At 41.3% G+C, this 15,436-nt stretch overlaps 2 protein-coding genes and 1 long non-coding RNA gene across 6 annotated transcripts in view; 2 read left to right on the top strand and 1 right to left on the bottom strand.

Annotated features, from left to right (window-relative positions):
- UNC80 (unc-80 homolog, NALCN channel complex subunit) overlaps positions 1-3,543 on the top strand; it is a 221,874-nt gene extending 218,331 nt beyond the window's left edge. The window contains 1 exon segment of the mRNA XM_044431977.1: positions 3,032-3,543. Within this exon segment, the coding sequence (XP_044287912.1) occupies positions 3,032-3,301 (270 nt within the window). The 3' untranslated portion in view covers positions 3,302-3,543.
- Positions 1-8,794, bottom strand: part of LOC123024355 — a 54,820-nt gene extending 46,026 nt beyond the window's left edge. For all 3 annotated transcript variants that reach the window (XR_006414905.1, XR_006414904.1, XR_006414903.1), the window contains exon 1: positions 8,575-8,794. This is a non-coding gene — a long non-coding RNA (uncharacterized LOC123024355). The remainder of the gene's footprint in view (positions 1-8,574) is intronic.
- A 133-nt stretch (positions 8,795-8,927) lies between these two features.
- On the top strand, positions 8,928-15,089 carry RPE (ribulose-5-phosphate-3-epimerase). 2 transcript variants are annotated; one of them, XM_044431983.1, is made up of 6 exons: positions 8,928-9,331; positions 12,304-12,383; positions 12,562-12,701; positions 13,861-13,995; positions 14,171-14,257; positions 14,643-15,089. In XM_044431983.1, the coding sequence occupies exons 1-6, from the start codon at positions 9,150-9,152 to the stop codon at positions 14,763-14,765; spliced, it is 747 nt and encodes a 248-aa protein (XP_044287918.1). In that variant the 5' UTR covers positions 8,928-9,149; the 3' UTR covers positions 14,766-15,089. The 2 variants fall into 2 exon arrangements, with proteins under 2 accessions (XP_044287918.1, XP_044287919.1); XM_044431984.1 differs by having other exon boundaries at positions 9,225-9,320.
- Positions 15,090-15,436: the final 347 nt, after the last annotated feature.

Here is a 15,436-nt window from a genome sequence, read left to right as displayed (position 1 = left end):
TTGACATTTGCTAGCTGCAGTTCATGTGCTCTGCATATATGTCATGCATTTATTCTCTCATTGTGCCTTAAGTTAGTCATGGTACATGGGTATCGCCTCTGCTGCTTCTCCTTGCATATTCCAGTGTGAATGTGTGAACGGAGGCACAGAGGCAGTGCTGTCACTGTTGGCACTGATACAGTTCCAGAAGTGCAAGTGCTGCTTTACAGTGCATAAAAGAAGCTCCAAGAAGCTATCAGTTGGAAATCTAATACACAGGAACAGAAGAAGGTGTGAGAAGTGGTTGCAGACTAAACAAGGATGCAGTGTGCAGTTGTTTTTACTCCATGTGCTTAGGATTTCTGACAGGCTCAGTTACAGTGGGCCAGCCTTCCCCAAACTGACAGTTTGGGCTATAACTCCCAGCATTCCTTACCATTAGTAATGCAGCTTCCTAAGTTCCTAACTAATTGATTGACTAAATGTCCCCCTGAATTAATATTTTATAATTTAATTCAAGTTGCCTGTTGTGTGCATGAAAATTTCAACCATGGAATGTGTTACCAAAGTGGGGGCAGTGGACAGGATCTGGACAGGAGGTGGAAGTGAGTGGGGGACAACAGGGTGGCATTCAGTGCAGATAAGTGCAAGGTCTTGCACCTGAGACACAAGAACGGGTGTCACAGGCACAGGATGGGGGAAAAGTGGCTGAAGAGCAGCACTTGTGAAAGGGATCGCGGGGTACTTGTCAACAGCAGGCTGAACATGAGCCACCCTTGGATGTATAGCCAGAAATGTGGCTTCCAGATCTAGGGAGGTATTGATATCACTTTACACAACTCTGATGTGCCCACAACAGGAGTACTGCATCAAGTTCTGGGCTCCACATTGTAGAAGAGACATAGCTAGGTTAGAATCGGTTCAGTGCAGGGTCCCAAGAATGGTAGCTGGGCTGGGAGGGATGACATATGAGGAGAGATTGAGGGAACTGGGTCTTTTCAGCCTGGAGGAGACTCCAAGGGGATTTTTTTTATTTTCGATTTATTTTTCGATTTATCTCCTGCCTTCTTCCTGCAAAGGGCTCAAGGCAGCTTACATCATTCTCCTCCTCCATCTTATCCCCACAACAACAACCCTGTGAGGTAGGTTGGGCTGAGAGTCTGTGACTGGCCCAAAGTCACCCAGTTGGCTCCATGGCTGAGCGGGGACTAGAACCCAGATCGTCTGAGTCCCAGTCCCATGCTCTTAACCACTACACCACTAACCACTACACTTTTTAGCGACTTATAGGGATGTGAGGGGATGGCATGTGGAGGAGAGCCATGCCCTGTTCTTCCCTGCAGTGAAGGGCTGGATGTATTTCAATGGGAGAAAGCTCAAGGAACCAGGCTTCAGTTTTGATGTCAGGAAGTACTTCCTGATGGTTAGGACCCCTAGGATATGGATTGGGCTTCCAAGGGAGATGGTTGAGGCCTCATCAGTGGGGGTGATCAAGGAAAGATTGGACAACCACATTTTGGGGATTACTTGAGCGGGGCCGGCTGGAGCCAGGTGTCAGACTAGATGGTCCGGGAGGCCCCTTCTGACTCACTTTTTTCCTGATTATATGTTTCTATGAAAGATTAAATGCAGTATTGCTTCTCTCTGTCTTTCCAGAAGGACAGCAACTTAAGCTAATGAGTTAGGATCCCTTTTGTAATACATTAGGGTAATACTTTTCCATGTAATGATTTCCTATAGGTGAAGGGAACCATACAGGACTCTATTTTATTTCCCTATCTGTTCAATCCCTACACAGGGAAAGCTGTATTAGGGTCAGAGGAAGGAGTGAAAATTCATAGAAGACACATCAGTAATTTAAAATATGCAGATGATATATTATTGGAAGAAAGCAGAAATGAATTGAAAGGACCCCTGATCAAAATAAAAGAAGAAAGTGCAAAAGACTTCAGCTGAATATTAAGAAAACAAAAATCATTAGTGCAGAATAATTACACAACTTTTCTGTCAACAATGAAGAAATTGAAATTGTGAAAGATTATCCATATCTCAGTTTAGTCAAAGGGAGTCAGTAACCAAGAAATTTGAAGACTGAGACTTGGAAGAGCAGCAATGAAGGAACTAGAAAGACTCATCGAGTGTCAGGACATCTCACTGGAGACCAAGGCCAAGTTCATCCACAGTATTGTATTCCCAATCACTATGTAAGGATGTGAAAGCTGGACAATTGATGCATTCAAAACAAGGTGGTGGAGGTGAGCTTTGCAAATAATCTGGACTGACAGAAAGATAAGTGGGTCCAAGAACAAATCAAGCCAGAACTTTCCCTGGAAGCAGAAACTGTACAAAACTGAAGCGGTTTGTTGTACACCGGCATATCATGAGAAGGCAAGATTCACTGGAGATGACCATGCTAGGGGAGTCGAAGGCAGAAGATGAGGACCATTTCTGACGTGGCTTGATTAATGAAAGCCACAGCCTCAAGGCATGTCATGAGAAGAGCCAGCTAGAGCCGGGGGTCAGACTAGATTATCAGGGAGACCCCTTCTAACTCGCTCTGTTTCTATGCTTTCATGAGCTGAGCAGGGCTCAGGATAGGACATATTGGAGGGTCAGTCAGAGAGAACATAATAGCAACATGACAGCAACAGCAAAGATACTCTTCAGTATTCAGTAGTATTCACTGTTTTTCAGGTGCAAATAACATTTATAGTTACCATTTTATTAAAACTAGAGCCTATTTCATTTAAGGATTATTTGCAAAGAGTAAACCTACTGATAAAATTTGTTTATTTCTGTAAGCTGTCTTGAGACTGCTGCAAAAGGTAGCATATAAATGTTTAAATTAAATTATTGAAGCACAATCCTCTGCTGTGACCAACTAGAGAAAAGTTGTGAAGTGAGGTGTCTACATCAGGGGGGAGTGTGTGGAAGAGGTAAAATTTAAAATTAAGAAATATGTTTTTAGGGGTCCACCATTCTAGGTTCTTAAGATTTGTCTAAGGGCACTTGCAGTCTGCTAGTGATCTGTATTAATCTTTGTTCATTCCAGACTGCAACACCTTCTGCTGAAAAAGATAAAAAGGATGAGGACCCAGAGCAAAAGCCACTGCAAGCACACAGTTCCCCTCCAGCCTCACAGCTTTCTGACACTGAGGATTTTACAGGACTAGAGACCACCAGCTTACTGCAGCATGAAGACACTGTTCTTCACATCAGTGAAGATAACGGAACAGAGAATCCCCTGCTTTCTAGCCAGTTCAGCTTCACACAAGTTGAAATGGGGCAAACTGACGTTGACCTAGATGAGTCTCATGTTTGACTTGGGAGATGAGCTGTAATGTATTAGAACAGTAGTTCCCAATCATTTTTCACTTGCATACCACTTCGCATCTCATTTCCATAAATTGTGCCCTTTGTATTAGCAAAATGTTTGTAATTATTATAGTTATATAACAATTATATAATTGTTATTTCTCCCATTGTTACTTTTTTTTGTTTTTTGCATACCATAAATGTCCTGGGTTGTACCCCTGGTGGTACTTGCACCAGGCTGGGAATCTCTGCATTAGAAGAAGAGACCTTGCCCTGGTCTTCATATCCCTCTGTAAGTATTTGAAAGAGCACTTTATAAATGTTATAAATGTTTGGTACAGGTGAGCAAATATATTTTAAAAATATTTTGGACAGATCTGGTTGGACTCAGGGCACACTATGAGTTAGAGAAATAATTTGGAATATGCTTAGACACAAACATTATGTCACAACATTATGGTCTTTTACACTCATCAGTTTCTCCAATAAAATATGTTACACTAATACATGTTAAGCAGAAAAAAACAATCTTTTTGGAGGATGCCACCTTAATATACTATCTTAGAAGTTTATTTTTGTAATTTTAGAAGGGACAGAGAGAGAGAGAGAGAGAAAGGGAGTGAGAATATGAGTCACAAACATAATTACTAGCTATTGAGCTACAAAACGTTTTATGCCTGTATATGCTCTAATTCACATCAGAATGTCAAATGCCAAACAAGCATCAGAGGAATATTTTGAGTAATTTCTCCCCCTTGTTTGCACTTGTACACTCTAAGATATAATCCATAACTTGTTTTCACTCACTTAAAAGCTAAATGCGGACTGCACTGAATAAAGATAATGCTATGCACAGATGTGGGTGATTTGGGCAAGTGTTCTGCAAATGAGGCAAATGGCACTAAATATTCTGCTTAAAATACTGAGCAACCTTTATGAAAAGAAGAAAAATGTGTAGGGTTTTTCAATATCTACTATTTGTGTATTTGCAATTATATATTCATCTGTATCTTTCCATTATTATCTACCTGCAACTAAACCAGGAGGTGATTTGTAGGAAATAACTATTTCTATATACTGGGGAACATGTGGCATGACACTTCATTTCCATGTATATTTATGAGAATTTGCAGGTACTTATGATTCTCTTTATGAAAGTATAACATTTATGAATTATACCTCTATTTGAAGTGTGTAGCTTAATTAACTAAAATCATGGCTGATGCGCAATCCAGACTAAATGAACTATGAATGTAACCATTAATTTTCAAGTAGCTAATAGCCATTTTATTCTGTTGCTATGTTAATATAAAGTATTTTTTTAAAGGCATGGCTTATAATTTCTCTGGATTTAAGAGGAGGTTTTCTTTGTTGAAGGTTAGGGACTCGGGTTTTTTAGTGCAAACTGTGGGACTATGGTAGGGAAATGCTAGTGCAGCCAACAAACATATACTTGTGTTTTACAGAGATTTTTATAGCAATGTTTTCAATAATGACATTCAAGTTTAGATAAAGGGAACATTTATCTGTGTGTGCATTATTTCATTCAGTCACATTTTATGAACAGAAAATACTGTGATTCACTACATAAAAATCAGTTGTAATGATTTTTTTTTTTATCATTGTAAGGTATTGAATCCATTTTAGTAAGCCATACTGAGAACTCAAAAATATGCCTAAGGTGATGTTGTTTTCTTCTAAAATTTGCAAATTAAAAAAATGTTAGTAACTTAAAGATAACTTGTTTGGCAGCCCAAAAGAGGGCTGTTGCTGCTTAAGCAATTACTGAAATACTGAACTTGTCTTCTTTCTTGCGTATTTTTATTTCATTTTGGCTGCACTGTACTAACCAATGGTACATATAAATGTAGTCTAGCAGAATTTGTGCTTTCTTCCAGTATAGTGATATGTGACAAGTATATTTCTGCTGTGAAGAAAAAGATGCTGCTTACTTAGTGTTAGAGGCCTTACGTGCATGTAATGTTCAACAAATGTCTGTGATGTAAAAAACAAGTTTGTTGGTATTTAGTAAATTTTGTTATTTCGAAGTTTTGCATTAACTTGCTGTTGATATTATTAAAAATCATGTGTCCCTTTCTAAAATACTGTGCCACTAAGTTATGAGATTACAGCCATGCTCACCAAGTTTACTGTAAATTTCCTCTTCAACATGTGCCTCCCAATATCTTTTTAAACAGTGCCCGATCCCAGTCCAATTTTATAGAAAGGGAGAATTATTGTATTGCAAATCCCTGGTATGATCATTATGTGTGTATTTGTGTCCTTTTTATGTGACTGTAGTTGTGCTGAATGTCAAAATACCTATATGTATGTTTGTATGTACATGTATGCATATAAGAATGTAAAGGGATGTATTTTTAAGAATGCTGCTCTAAGATTTTGAAAAAAAGTTGTCAAGACTTGAACTGATTTTAATTTCTAGGAATTCCACAAATACCTATTTTAGAAAAGGTGAATTGGCATTAAAATGGACCTCAAATAGCATTCTCAGTAGACTGGTTCCTTCTAAAGTTCTGAAACTGTAAAAATTTCAATGTATTTTGACACTTCCATTGCCAAAGAGATATGTAAAAACATATATCATAGGCAAATAAAGTACATCTGTACAATCCCTTCAACAATTAATAATATACAGTTGGAAAATTATCTCAGGGGAGTCAAGAGAATGTTACCTTAATATTAATCTATGCTAAGTATAGAAACGAGGGAAGGACTTTTACGGCATGTTAAATATTGTGTTAAGAGTATTTGAAATTGAGGGGCTTTAATGAAAATACTTGTTCATACGATCATGAAGTCAAATATCAAATTATAAATTTGCACCCATTAAGATTACTGTTTAATGCTAACTGAAAAATGGAACCCCACTAAGATGACAGAAGAGCTTAAAACTATGGATATAGAACAAAATTGTATGCCAAATGACCAAAGATAAACTATTGAAATATATGAATTATGTTTATGAAAGAGATTACAATAGTTTAATGTCTGAATATGCATAAATAATAAAACTTGTCTACAAATGTTTGATTATGTTTGAAGGACATTATCTTCACAGGATTATTTTTCCAAAGAATGGGCATTTGCAGGATGCAAACCATTTATTGATAGCTCCATTTAACAGATATAGCAATCCAGAGCAATTTGTGAGCAATCAACTGGAATGCAACCATGATTATGAAAGCAGTTATTAACTGCAATGATTGAACACAGTTCATTTCACTGTGTTCTTTTCTAGTGTTAGTCTGGGCAGACTTTTGCACCAAGCCTAAGAACCCATCAACAGCAGCATTGTTTCTGCCAGATGTATCACCCCCATTCTTTTCACTCCAATTTTGTAGTCCCAGGAAAGCACAAAACCTGATTTATTGGCTCCTGGTGAGATAACACATCTGCCTTGCAGGCTTCATTTCTCTTGGTAGAGCCACAAATCTTTTGGTCCTGATCATACAAAAAACATTAACAAATGAAGGTATCAACCCCATTTTACTAACTACATAAGTTGTAGTAAGGCAGCTGGTAAAACCATATGGGTAAACAAATTCACTTTTTTTGCCAAGTGCCTGTTTATAGAACATTGAAAGAACACACTTGGACTTTACCTGTAGATATCATCTTTTGAACCTTCCAATGCTAGGAATAGGAAATGTGAGGCTATATGGAACCCCACATGGGAACCGAACTGAGCCCATTGGCTGTCAGTTGTGTGAAGTTCACACAACAAAACATACAGGAAGTGCAAAGGTATATTTTCCTCAGTGTAGGCTTCTTGAAGTGCTGCAATTAGTAGTTGTGGTTTTTCAACAACTGTACACATGGAAAAACACATTAGTGTGATGTTAACAAATTACCCTTTTTTCTTATGTGCAGAATTTCTCCAAGTTAGATGACAAAAAGTGTGACATTGGTGTTTAAGATGACAGTGAGCAAGCAAGATGAGCAAACTTCCCACCTGAGGTCTACTGTGGCACCAGCATGAAGCAGGTAGATCCTCTTAGCAAAGTAAAGCTGTTGTCCTATGCAAGGACACCCAGTGAATCCCCTTAGCCCTTTCCCAGTGATACTTGGGAACTGGCCAAATGGCTATTATAATTAGCAAAGATGTATCAGGCAAATGAAGGACAGTATAGAAAAGCTTTTAAATAATAAATTAATAAAACATTTGCCATCGTTTATTAAATATTTTATTACATTTTGAAAATTAAACTGCTGAGTGAGCCAGAAAAGGGAATTTTGAATACACAAAAGGGAGCAAATTACATCTCTGATTCTGTTGGATGGTTTAAAGGCACAAATCTGTGCAAGCTTAGACCAAAAAAGGGGTGGGACTACCACTCTCAGGATGTCCCAGCCAGTTTTCTGGGCCCTCTTTTTCTGCCTAAATGTACACAGAAGTTGGCCCTTATAGACTTTTAACTCTGGAATGGTAAACCTGAATGAGGGACTGTAGCACATCAGCATGCAAGTGGGAGCACACATTTACAGAATAATTTTCCAAACAAAATCAAAGCATGCACATATTAAGTTAATACATTATGAGGGCAATGAGTGACTCTCCATACTTAAGCCCACAACTCTCATCGTTAAATTTGCTTCCACTGCCTTCTACACCAATGTACCCAGAGGGCCACAAGTTGCCCACCCATGTAGTGCTCACTCGAAGTTGTACAGTCTTAATGCCCGGAGGCATTGCATTCCTGTGTCTTCGTACAAGAGGTGAGCTGATTAAGAATTATTAAGGTGTTGGGGGAGGGAACAATTGGGGATGGCCCATGCTTTTCTGTCGGCCCCCAGGCCGTGCACTCGGCCGAGGCGTCCCATCTCCAAAAAGGCATGAGACCGACAACAGGCTCTTCTCAGACAATTTGGGTATCGCACACCTATCCGTGCTCCTTGCCTTGCCTGGTGGGGCGCGTAATTCTCACTCTGCACAGAAAGTAAAGATGCGCAGCAGGCAACGTGGGGGAGGGGGGATTCCGGGTTTGACACGTGTTAAAAGGAAAAAAACCGAAGTCTTCGTTGTGACTGGGAAGGGTCTTCAAACAACGGCGACCCCCACAGAAAGAAGAAAAAAATCACCTCACACGGCGACGCTCCTGGTCTGTTCTTTCAAAGCCGTGTCTAGTTGTATACGAAATGCGATACTACGCCAGTTTAGACAGGGGAAGAAGGCTACACAAGCTGCATCACGCTGGGCATTGGAGGCTTCTTTCCAGTCTAGTGACGTAGCATTGCCTTTTTTTTCTTTTTTAAACTTACATTTACGTCGCCATTAACTCCCATTAAACCGCACAGCAAGCGGAAAGGCGTTGCGGCTTACACAGCTCGGACAGACACGCCCTCGCCCGCTCCGCAGTCCGTCAGTCGGAGGTCAGGCCGAGGTTGGCCTGCGGTTCACTCGCTGCCCCGCTCCTTCCAGAGCCCTCGCCCCCCCATACTACGCCAAAGGCCGGACTCGCACCCGGGGCCGACGCTCAGAAGGCTGAGAAGCCGCGCCTGCACAGGATGCGCGTGCCGCCACGGTCCGAGCCCCAAGAAGCGGAAGCGCCTCTCCAGGGCGTCCTCTGGGTCGGGGCCGGGCAGGCCGGAGTATAACGCGGCTGCCTGGAGCCTGCCTGGCCGTAGACGGCCCTCTCGCTTCTCCTGGAGATGACTGAGGGCCGAGGGGAGTTTTACGGAAAGCAGAAACGAGTCCTGGATTTGGTGCGCCTCTTCCTAAGTCCTCGTGCGCCTGCATAGCGGCGGGCTTGGGAACTGCATTTCCCATAAACCTTGCTGCAGCTGGCACCGCCTCATTACTGGCGAAGTCAGAGGCGCTGCGGCTCTTCCGGGGCATGATAGTGGAAGGACTGCCTAGCGCCGGGGTCCTTCCAGCCAGCTGGCCGGAGTGCGCCATGGGTTCCGGGTGCCGGATAGGTCCGTCCATCCTCAACAGCGACTTGGCGGCGCTGGGTAGCGAATGCACCCGCATGATGGACTGCGGAGCAGACTACCTGCACCTGGATGTAATGGACGGGTAACTCTCCAGATCACGCTGGGCAAGGCACGCCCTTTCATTCCCCCTCCGCAGCGGCTCCCCGTCCGGGGCAGAAGCGAAGGCGAGGCCTAGGTGGCCCCGTCATTCCTCTTTGCTGCGCTACTGAAAATTGCTCTGACGAGGTCCTCCCACCGCGGGCCCCACCAGGCCTTTTGTGCCACGGCGCGCACCGTTCGTGCCCGTTGGCCGTGCTCCCCGGGGTTGGTGGTGAGTTGTAGCCCAACACAGCTAGAGGGCACCAGGGCAGGCTTTACCACAGGGATAGTCCGTGCTTGTCTCAGGGGGATGGGCGGACAGACGCAGCCCTTGCTCCTGAATGAAAGGGAGAACCTTGGTTGACAGCTAGACGCTCCTCTCCACGGCTTGGTTGGCCATGGTGGGGTATGTTGAAGCCCCGGGTGAGAGAGAGGCTTCCCCTTCTTAAAAGGAAAAGCCCTTCCCGTTTAGCAGGGTTGCGGCAAAAGCGGGTTCACGCTTTTGAAGATACTCCTGGAGAAAGAAAACGTCTAGGGAGTATAGTTTTGTGAAACGGAGCAAGTCCTCTGTTAATCAGGCTCCACCCACTTGAATGCAAACATGCACTGTGACTTAGGGTTTTGTGGTGCTTATGTCCTGCCATTCCAGCTGCCTGTTGAAGGAGTTCGCTCAGATACAGATATGCATCTTTAGCCAAGTGCAATGAGCAGGACCCATCAAGTATACTCTGTTCATGACTATACCAGGAAACCTAATGCTGCAACACATTTGTAACTTTTTAAAGTGCTGTCAGACTAGTTGTCTTCCTCCGACAAAACCATACACCTTCCACCAGTTTCACTATGGAAATGTCATTCTAAAAGGAGCAACAGGATGGATTTAGATCTTCCTTCTTCAAAAAGGCTTGTGAGCACAAACAGTTCTTCCACTTGAGTTTTTGGGAGTTCCATTCAGTGGGTTCTCCTGACTCCCTGTGGAAACATTTGGAGGCACTGCCATGCAAAGGAGGGGGCAGGGAAGTCCACTTCCATCACCACGATTGATTCAGTGGAAGTCTAGTTCTACCCCAATGTGTTTTCATCATACTGCCACCTTAGGGAAGTTGTTACAAGAACCATTTCCAGAAAACATGTTTGTCTTCATAGTTAACAGCTCCTCAAACATGCATATTCCTGGCCCTGTCTCTTATATGGCTTGGGCTCATCCTTCATTATAATTCAGAGTAAAGAAAATACAGACTTGTTTAACTTAGCAGTACTTGTTTGAGGATTGGCTCTATAACCAGAGTAGATTTATTGAAATCAATGGAGATGGAGGTCATTACTAATTCTCATTGTTTTCATTGGATTTACTCTAAATATGGACCCAACCCTCTGTAGTTATCTCAGACCAAATATGGGCTGATTACATTTTGCCTATCACAGCTTAGTTAAACTTGCAAGCATTTTTCATGTTTAAATTTCAAAGAGCTGCTGTTTCAGTAGCTAGTACTCTAGAATCCTTGTATGGATTGTTTAAAAGTGGACCCTGCAGCAACAAAATGTTGCATAAGCTTTACTAAGGTGTAACCTGTTTCTGTAGATGCAAAAAAAGGAGGGGGGCAACACAGGATCTCTGTATTTCATCTTTCACCTTTTTAGGCTTGAGCACACCCCTTGCATTCTCTGAATGCAAGGAGGGGCCTATGCTTTCAACATAGGTTTCTGATGTGTAAGAATATGTGCACAAAGGTGTATGGGTGTAGAGTGCTGCACTCATGTGAGTGCAGTGGCCTTTTGCGGGGGGGGCAGGGTCAGATTTGCAGAGAGTCCCAAGACCATTTGGTAGTGGACAGTATACAAAGTTTAAAATAAATAATAAATCATGTGCTAACTGAATATAGGCAATTGAAATGTAAGTATTTTCAAAACCAAGGTTTGTATTACATGTGCAGGTTGAACTGGTTACTAAATGTTTGGGCTCAATTTCAAGTTGAGGTAGTTAATGTTTTGGGGCTGGCTTTGTTCTTCTGGCGTGAACAGACTCCTGGATGCAGGGAAATCTAGAGCACCCAGTTGAAATTTAGGAGAGGTGCACATGTAGAGGCCACAGTTCTCCACAGATGTGCAAATCCCACTGAAGTGAATGTGAGGCAACCTTATGGTTTGTTGAATTAGAGCTGCCTAAACCATATGGGCTGTAGGAGGCTGCTGAGAAAAAGAGAGGACATTTTGTGTCTGTGATCTTCCTTAGGTTAACTTCTGTTTGGCTTCCTCCCTCTGCCCAGTAGCTTCCCATGCCCCCATTCCACATTAAGAGGGAAGGCTTTCAGAGCTTCAGGCAGGAGGGATCAACAGGAAACCTTCCTACCTTGCAACCCATTGCCACACCCCACACTTTGCACTGGTGCTTAGGCCCTGCTTTTTCTCTAGACAAATGTTTTTTACCATCTAGATTTAGTACTGGGGAGGGAAGGAGGATGGGGAGCCAATGAGAATAGGAGTAATTCCTTGCAATAGGCAGAACTCTGTGCTCCCTGCTTTCTTCTCTGCCCTGCTGCCAGCATGCCAATTCCCCCAGAAGCCAAGTTGCAGCCTTGTGGGTTGGGTTGGGATGGGAGGGAACCAGCATGACACTTTCTGCACTGGCTGCAGGGAGGCAAGGCGGGCTCAATCATTGTAGTTCCACCTCCAAAATTTGGTGGCCTTCCCAATGATGTCAGGAGGCCAGAGGATTGCACTCTTCTCATTTATATTAGGATTCAAACGATAGTATTTAACATGCATGCAGGGGTTCATGATGTCTCTAAGAGTGGGCAGATTATAAGAGGTATTTTCTCATTTTGAATGCTGAACTTGTGACTTCCAAGGTTTTTCTAAAGCCCCATAAAAGCACAGCCAAAATCAAACAGCCAGTTTATACAGAAACAATTTTTTCCAAATATTTGTCAAGTAGCGATTTTAATGTATTTATGTAATTCTTTCCATATTGGGTAGGCATTTTGTCCCAAACATCACTTTTGGCCATCCTGTTGTAGAGAGCCTTCGGAAGCAGCTGGGTCAGCAGCCCTTCTTTGGTAAGCTATGTTAAAGTGTATATTTTGTTAAGTGAGATAAAGCCACATCTCATCTCATCTAGATAATGTGTCCAGACACTGTTTATCAGCCAGATGCTTTGTTGTCTGAATTATGGGTAAGTGCTTCTTACTGATAAATTTCCTGTCATTGATTCATGATCAATTTGTTTCTTTCTAGATATGCATATGATGGTTGCTAAACCAGAACAGTGGGTGAAACCAATGGCGGTGGCAGGTGCAAATCAGTATACATTTCACATAGAAGCTACAGACAATCCAGGGGCACTCATTAAGGATATAAGAGAAAATGGAATGAAGGTGAGAAATTTGACATAAAGAATTTAGCAGCTTCTGTGGGGGTGCACAGAGATTCCTCTCAGTTTTAAGAGCAGGACCAAGCTTCTTCATACCTGCAAAGAAATGGCAATAATTTATTACAAAGAACTGCAATATTGAGAAGTGACATAGTTGCAGTCATTTCTAAATTGCTGGAATTCTTTTCCCATTTAACAGGGTTACTGGCTGTTTGCTGAACCTGTGCTAGGCTGAAGGACTGTTGTTCTTGTTTTAATTAAAGTGGATGTACATTTCATTTTTATCCCATAAGGGCATATTTTTTGTAGCCCTTTATGAACTGCCTGTGCATGCTCTTTGCATTTATGTGCAAGTCATATCCTGGGTATTTCTCCTAAATGGAATGAGACAAATCTTAGACAATAAAAGCAGCCACAAGAGGGAAGGCATATCTGCTGCATTGCTGTATTGGGAGTAATTGAGTGCTCCATGTGGGCAGGGGGAAAAAATATCTACTAATGAAGCCTGTGCTTGGGAGGAGGCTTGGCAGAACACTGAAGCAGGCATAGGCAGAGGAGGAAGCCTTTTCTCCAACTGAACTTTTTGGGCTGACGGGCACCTTTAATTGTGCAATTTTCCTGCAATACAATAGAAATTCTTGAAACAGTTTATGACTTACTACCATAAAGAATAAACTGATTATAATTCTGGTGGAGTTCTCTTATATTTAATCAAAGAAAGGGATAGCTGGAGTATGCTTGGAAAAAAGCAAGTATATTTGTCCTAAAATGCCCTTATGAGAATAGTTAGAAAGAATGTAAGATTTGCAATATTTTTATAGATACCTTCATTTTTCTAATTTCAGCAGCATTGTCTTCATGTCCTCTTAGAATTATATAATTGGAATGGAACATTTGAACTGTTTAGAAAGAACTGATGGGATATTGTTTAATCACTGGACATGTAACATCAGTTTTGAAGGGCCTCTGCACTTTTGAAAGGAAAGTCTATAGGAACTGCACTGGATTTCCTGTCTTGTTTCACAGTTCGCTTGGTGATATTTCCTGCAGACAAATTTGGGAATCAGTTTGACATTCATGTTTTCATTCTTATAAAAGTGAGATTCAGTGCTAGTCCAAGATAGTTTCTTTCACTGTGTAATCAATGCATTTCCCCCCCATAGGTTGGTTTGGCTATCAAGCCGGGAACCACAGTAGAATATTTAGCGCCATGGGCCAATCAAATAGATATGGCCTTAGTTATGACAGTAGAACCTGGATTTGGAGGACAGAAATTCATGGAAGATATGATGCCAAAGGTAGATATGAAATTTGTTATTTTGGGTGCACTAGCCATAAGTGTATTAGGATAATGTTGTAAAAGCTTTTCATGACACAATGTTGCCTTAAGAAATGTTTTGCTTTTGCACAAATGAAGAGTGAACATGGATTACTCCCATGTTCTGACATTACTCTTTCTATGCTGCTAACTAGATTCAGTGGCTGAGAACACAGTTTCCTTCTTTGGATATTGAAGTGGATGGTGGTGTAGGTCCTGACACCATTCATAAATGTGCTGAGGTAAGCAATCCTTATGAACTAGTTTCTGGGCTCAGAATATATTCTTGAACTATTTTATTATATCAAGCTAGTCACAGGTTTTAAATGTTTGTGCTGTGCAAAGGATATTTAGTACTTGAACACTGGATTTTTTTTCTCTTTGATTTCATTTAGCTATTTCAGAAATAATATTATAGCAGTGTATTTGAATTAAACTGTAGTTCTGACAAGCCCTGTTTCTCCTTTCTGTGCCAGAAAGAAGAAAAATATAGTTAGAACCATTTTGGCAAATTGCTAAGTTGTTACAGTGTTTGCTGGAAATGTACGGAGTTCTTCTGTCATGGCTTATGTCTTAGCTTTTAATACATACAATAATGCAATATAACAAGCTTAATCCTTCTTCCAGGCAGGGGCAAATATGATTGTGTCTGGAAGTGCTATAATGAAGAGCGATGACCCCAGAGCTGTGATTAATCTGCTAAGGAACGTGTGTTGTGAAGCTGCTCAGAAGCGCTCTCTTGACCGATGAAATCAGATTATTACCAAAAAGGTTATTATTCATGTATATGTATAGATGGGATAATCATTGTAAAATCAGCAAGACTGCAGTACTGAAGAGCCATTCCTTCATTTGTGGAAGCAAGCAGCAACACACAGACTGCCCTGCAGCCTGGAGTTATATTGATCTAACTTGACTTGACTTTTCTAATACAAATTACGGAAGTTTTTGCTTGAGGATTCTTTTGGTTGCCATTTGCCATGGAACACAAATGTATTTTGTTCTACAATAAATGCAAATGTGTATGTTCCTAAACATTTTAAATGCCTGAAAATAAACACTTGACATGGAAAAGTCTTTTAAAGTGAACTTGATAAGCAGTTTTGGGTCCAAAATTTTAAGGATACAAAATGAAAAATGGAATAGGGTTTCAATAGGGTGTTTCAAGGGTTTTGAACATCTCAGTATGGAAGTAAGAAAACTTCCCAATACTAGGACTTAAACATTTAGACCAGTATGTATTGCTCTTTACTACTACTTGCTGTTAAGTTGAAGGTGCTTTGTATAAAAACTTATTAAAGTATTGCATCACTAATTGGTAGAGATGTTACATAGAAGCTCCATTTTGGAAATGCAGGGGTTTTATCATACAAGCAACTTGAGGATATTATGATTTGTAGTCTGCTGTTGATACAGGTAGA

Source organism: Varanus komodoensis, unplaced genomic scaffold, assembly GCF_004798865.1.
Source record: "Varanus komodoensis strain SLA01 unplaced genomic scaffold, ASM479886v1 scaffold23, whole genome shotgun sequence".
NCBI lineage: Eukaryota > Metazoa > Chordata > Lepidosauria > Squamata > Varanidae > Varanus > Varanus komodoensis.
This window is presented reverse-complemented; position numbering and strand designations above follow the sequence as displayed.